General features: G+C 52.5%; 4 protein-coding genes across 6 annotated transcripts; 1 reads left to right on the top strand and 3 right to left on the bottom strand.

Moving 5' to 3' along the window:
• Window positions 1-967: 967 nt before the first annotated feature.
• KVP17_000470 (uncharacterized protein) lies at window positions 968-1505 on the bottom strand (the record flags this gene model as incomplete). 2 transcript variants are annotated; one of them, XM_068522645.1, is made up of 2 exons in its annotated part: window positions 968-1138; window positions 1167-1439. In XM_068522645.1, 2 exons carry the CDS (start codon window positions 1437-1439, stop codon window positions 968-970), a joined length of 444 nt encoding a protein of 147 aa, XP_068378124.1. The 2 variants fall into 2 exon arrangements, with proteins under 2 accessions (XP_068378124.1, XP_068378125.1); XM_068522646.1 differs by having other exon boundaries at window positions 1047-1505.
• A 5-nt stretch (window positions 1506-1510) lies between these two features.
• On the bottom strand, window positions 1511-2345 carry KVP17_000468 (uncharacterized protein; the record flags this gene model as incomplete). The annotated part of the gene is made up of 2 exons (XM_068522605.1): window positions 1511-1772; window positions 1801-2345. The coding sequence occupies 2 exons, from the start codon at window positions 2343-2345 to the stop codon at window positions 1511-1513; spliced, it is 807 nt and encodes a 268-aa protein (XP_068378121.1).
• Window positions 2346-2473: 128 nt separating this feature from the next.
• Window positions 2474-3368, top strand: KVP17_000467 (uncharacterized protein; the record flags this gene model as incomplete). The annotated part of the gene is made up of 2 exons (XM_068522595.1): window positions 2474-2998; window positions 3045-3368. 2 exons carry the CDS (start codon window positions 2474-2476, stop codon window positions 3366-3368), a joined length of 849 nt encoding a protein of 282 aa, XP_068378120.1.
• Window positions 3369-3908: 540 nt separating this feature from the next.
• On the bottom strand, window positions 3909-5280 carry KVP17_000469 (uncharacterized protein; the record flags this gene model as incomplete). 2 transcript variants are annotated; one of them, XM_068522626.1, is made up of 4 exons in its annotated part: window positions 3909-4458; window positions 4485-4941; window positions 4970-5204; window positions 5232-5280. In XM_068522626.1, coding segments are annotated over 4 exons (1291 nt in total), but the record flags the coding sequence as incomplete, so codon positions are not given. The 2 variants fall into 2 exon arrangements, with proteins under 2 accessions (XP_068378122.1, XP_068378123.1); XM_068522627.1 differs by lacking the exons at window positions 3909-4458; window positions 5232-5280 and having other exon boundaries at window positions 4896-5117.

Below are 5280 nucleotides of genomic sequence, written 5' to 3'. Positions count from 1 at the left end.
GAATCTGAGATCTGGCCTCTACTTGGATGGAAGGACGACGATACCTCAGCAGAGGGCATACCTCTGAGAACCCTTTCCAGGAAAAGGCCTCGACTTGAGCACATACGCAACCCCACACACATCATATTAACATACTTGTGTGGGGTGGCGCAATAGGTCATAGATAGTAATAAGATATTGAGAGCCGTGGTAAGGGTATCCACCAATTGGGGACGTTATTTTCCAGAATTCATGGGTGGCAGCGGATTTGGAAAGCATCAGACACCATCTCCTGACCTTCGCAACGGAATCCGAAGTTAATTGCGATTCAATGGATTGCGCAAGTTTCAGTTCGTGCTCCTTTTGCACGAGCGTGGGTCTTGTTCGGGACTCACCTTTAATGGCTGACTTCGTCTCAAAGCAATGTGCGTGGTTGTCTACCACAGCCGCGTGTGTACCTTTGTTATCCGAAGTGGATGGGACTGATAAAGAGTTCATGACTCTACCGTTTGACGTGGAGGACATCTCGGAGATCAGAAAGAGAACCTCCGACTCGACCACGCGCATTTTACCTCGGGAATGCCTTTTCTCTGATGGTGGTGACGGCACTTCTCTTCCTGAGTACCGCTGCTCGCTATTGACCAAGTGCAGTAGTTGCACAATGATCACACCCGCCTGCGTCTGGTGTGATGAGGGCTGCCGAGACATCAGAACACATGTTGCATGCTTGAACCGACGCAACCGGGATTCATGTCCCCCGGAGGAGCCTGTTCGTTGGCACCGCTACGAATCAGTAAGTACTGCGTGTCTCTCTCTACACTGCAGACAGTCACGCGTATAGCGCTCATTACGTTGGCCATTCCCTACATGTTGGCGTTTGGTGTCTCCGTGGTCGGTTGTGTCGTAAGAGCAATCATGGCAAAATCAATATGACAGAACTTCGGATGTATGACAGAACTTCGGATGTAGCCATCCTTACTCGACTACATTACTGTAACGGTATCGATCGTGACCTGATGCGGTTCTTTAACACGGGAGGGTCTATGTTGAAGGCGATGTCTGAATGGTCAGCTTGCGGGTGGAACAAGCACACATAGTTGATTCCGCTGCCGTCGACACAGCACGCGCAGCCTGCACGATCGCTGGGCTTCCACAACAGCTGTGTGTTGATCTCGTATGACGCTCACATCAACGAAGTCTCCGCCCTTGTCACTTAAATTAACCTTCGGAACCATCTCGTTCAGGTCAAAGGATTGTGCCGACGAGTACCAGATATCTACCAGCTTGTGTTCGGACAGGAAGAGCTTCTGCTTTCGGAGCTCCAGCCCAGCGCGGCGATCTGTTGCGGTCCGACATCGATGAAGTGCCATCTGTTCTAGGGTGTGGTCTAGTCTAAGCGCGGTGGTGTTGTGCTCCGCTCTTCGCTGATTAATTTCACTCAGTACTACGTGGTTGTCCATATCGCACGTGTGGAAATCATAGAAGGGCAGAAATCCAGCACAGACCACAACAACAAGGACCAACATGCCGGTCATCCGAATAATTTCGAGTATGCACGCTTCTCCTTCTCAATTGCAATCTGGCGCTCCTCATGCATCGCTGCGACAAGCTGCGCAGTAGTGCAGTCGGAAGCGGGCAGCTTCTGTATGTCCCGAGCGGCAAGGTCAAACTCTCCGCATTTCAGGTAGGCGGAAGCGCGGCGGTACAACGCCTTGGGCTCGTCAGAACTGATGTCCAGCGCCCGGGTCGCATGGTCAATAGCCTCAGTTAGACTTCCGGTGCGGAGGTAGCATCTGCGTTAAAGCGGAGACTGAGACTCACATAGCCAGGTTCAGATGGAAGGGAAGCCGGGCAGCGTCCACAGGGGAGGAGCCCTTGTAGCTGAGGATGGTCAATCCCTCGACATAAAATCGAACAGCCTTCTGTAGTTCTCCAAGTTTGAATGACTCGTTCCCTTGAGCTCGTAGCGCATTAGACTCCTCCTGCCGCTCTTCTTGACTCATCGCCTTATCTATTTTCAACAGCTCGACGTCGAACACCAAGTCGGAGTTGGGTGGGATAGATGCTCCCGCGCCTACAGTGCCGTAGGCCCAGTTGGAACCCACAACCAGCCGAGCTCTCTCGCCCACTTTCATCGTCATAACACCTTCGTCCCACCCTTTGATCACCTGGTTGACACCTATCTCGAACTGAAACGACTCATTTCTGTCTCGGGAGGAGTCGAACTTGGAACCGTCCGCCTTGAGAGTGCCAGTGTAATGAACGTGGACATTATCGCCCGGAGTGGGCGTGGCACCAGAGCCGTAGGAAAGAATTTCCTTGTGCAGAGGACCGTCGAAAGCCACAGTCTCCAGAACGTCTGTCATCGTGAAAATGGAATATTCAACATTCATGTCATCAATTGCATAGGACACGTGAAAAATGTGGTACTACGATTCAGGTCGTAGTTCAGCCCACACGAGCAGAAAATCTGCGAAATACGAAAACTAGTATAATGCCTGTGTCGTTCAGGAAGGCCATCAGAAGCCCCACTCACCTTCGGGAATGGGTTCATGACCACCGAACCAGCGTTCAGGCCTGGGTGGCCCTCTTCGGCCTCGTGGTGTTAGTGTACTTCTTCCTGTCTGATGGAGACTTCTCTTTCTTGCTGACAATGTCTTCCCTAATCTCCATGTTCTCCTTCTTGATGGTCTTCGTCAAGATAGAGCGCATAAAGAGCGTAGCTGGTGTTTCCAGTCGAATGATGGAGTGCTACGTCATTCTTCTGGCGGCTCGGCTCTGCTCCATTATTCCCTTCGAAGGATACCTGCCCTGGGACCGCTCCGGGGATTGGCTTTACCAAACTGCTGAGGTTTTGTCGCTGTTCCTCTCCACAGTGATTGTGTATTCTTGCCGGAAGAGGTACGTGCACACCTACGACGACAACGGCGACTCGATCAACCACTTGTACATTGCACTCCCTGCGTTCCTACTGTCTCTGATCCTTCACCCGTCTCTGAATGCGTTTATGCCGGCCGACGTGAGTTTGTGCTTGCACTTTTTGATTCATATCTTACTCCTTGCAGATAGCTTGGACGTTCGCTCTCTACCTGGAGGCCCTGGCAAGTCTACCTCAGCTCTTCATGTTCACTCGCGAAGGTAAGGTGGAGCCGTTCATGAGCCATTTCCTCGGCGGCCAGGCCCTGTCCAAGGTTTGTTCCTTCGTCTTCTGGCTATCGACGTATCAGGAGTTGAACGACCCGTCTAAGTCCATGAAGAGCTATGTCGGCGTCTGGGTCATCGTGATGCAGTCACTGCAGCTACTAGTGATGGGGGACTTTATATACCACTACGTCCGATGCCTGAGTCGAGGAGTTCCGGTGCAGTTCCTGTTGAACGAATCTGTTTAAGTCTCAAAAGTACCATTGAATCACTTTAACACTAGGCCCGCGTGCTGGTTCGTCAGGGCGAATGACGACCATATCTTCGTCGCTTTTGGATACTGTGTTATGGGGCACCCAGGTTTGCGCTGTCATTGTGAATGAAGGGTCGCCGACCCATAAAGGTCGCGACTCGTTCACTTCTCGACGTTCTTTTATCGCGGCTGGGGAGTAGTGAGGCATAGCACCTAGCACGAACATGTCGCAGGGGTCACAGCGCGTTCCCTTCACACCGTCCATGGCGTCAGAGTACTGGAAAATCCTGCGTGCGGAAGCGGCCAATCGATGGTTCAGATCCGACTCGTGAACTTCGATCAAGTTCTGCGGTCTGCAGAGAAAGTCTCCAAGAGGAATGGTCGAAAACATAGTGTGCGAATTGCTGCACTCGCTCCTAACAGACTATTGTTATGATTAGTACTTGTTTGGCAGTATCTAACATAGCGTGTTACGATCGAGTGCTTGAAGAACGTGGCGCACTACGCAGCTGGAACGCCCGAATTCTAGCAACGATTATTCATCAGGCACACCACACACGAACTCGCGGAAAGGCAGCCGACGGAAAAAGCGCAATGTGGACAAGCTTTGGGTGCGGAGCACCTCAAGAAATTTGCCCCCTGAGTCTTGGCCTCGGGTACTTGACGAGCGGACCAGGGGAGAAGTCGGCGGAAGCGCTTGAGAGGGTGAATGCAAGGTCTTTAGGTTCACCCGTTTTATCACTGGATCATGCGCGTAGCCGGAGGGAAGCGCTGAAGGCCGTTGTTCAAACCACATCTGCGCGCTATCATCACTCAGATCCGGAAGCGGCGACGTGTGCATTACCTCTGTCTTGAAACGCATCTCCTCTTTGCCAGTCTCGATATCGTGACTAGGAGCTGTGCTTCTTTCCGAACCTTTTCGTTCCGTCTCCAAGAACGAAGCAATTGGAGGCTTGCTAATGTGGAGGCCCTCTTGGAGCTTCTTCTCCTTCGAGACGTGCAGTTCTTGTAGTATTTGCTGCGACCTGTCGGGCCGCTTGGGCTCGAATATGGCGTCCTGGAATGGGCGCACCTCGGTTCGATTTCTGTGTGAGCGTCCTCCGCCCCTCACATTCCTGCAAAATATCTCGGCCGGTTGCGTCCCAAAAGAAGGCTCCTGAGGTTGGCGACGGCCCCCCTGTCGAAAGGGTTCCACTCCTTCTCGTAGTAGCACTTTATCTGCTCATAGGTCGTCAAGTTGTTCATCATTAGAGTTATGTGGTAGTACAAAAGGCCCCATACGAACCAGAACGCCACGACTACCACGGCAAGACCCACATACGCGTCCCACAAATGGCGGAGTGCATCCGCCGGGCGAGGTGCGGACGAATAGAAGTTGACCAACTTCACGATGCACCCTGCGAGAATGCAGATTCCCAAGATCGAGAGCACAAAGAGGAAGCCAACGAACCGTCGGTGGTTCCGCCGCCCCACGCAGTTCCCCAACCACGGGCAGTGGTGGTCGAAGCGTTCCACGCAATTGTCACAGGTAGAGCAGTGGACTGTTCTTGGAAATCGGTACGTGTGGCCTGCGTGTGCACGTTTCTTGACCCTCACAGCTAACACAGTACTTGAGCTTGTACAGGTGGCCGAGGTATGTAACGTCCTGGTTGCGCGCAGGAAGCCCCATTCGGAATTCGTTAAGATTCACGTCGTAGGCGTTGTTGGGGTTGCGTTGGCGAGGCATGATTCCAGGGTCCGTCATGGCACTGGCTACAAGCAGCGCTAAGCTTCCGACTTGCAGAATCACTACGAGCAAACCGAAAGGGACAGCGAATGCCAGGTTGAAAGACTGATGTGACGAGCGCGTCAAACTCACCGGCAACGTTGCACAGTCAAAAACCAGAGAAGGGACAATAATCAAAACG

Source organism: the organism of the source record quoted next, assembly GCF_019968985.1.
Source record: "MAG: Porospora cf. gigantea B chromosome Unknown PgB_NODE_1616_length_5280_cov_130.02, whole genome shotgun sequence".
NCBI lineage: Eukaryota > Apicomplexa > Conoidasida > Eugregarinorida > Porosporidae > Porospora > Porospora cf. gigantea B.
Note: the sequence above shows the minus strand (reverse complement) of the source record. Positions and strands in the feature narration are given on the sequence as shown.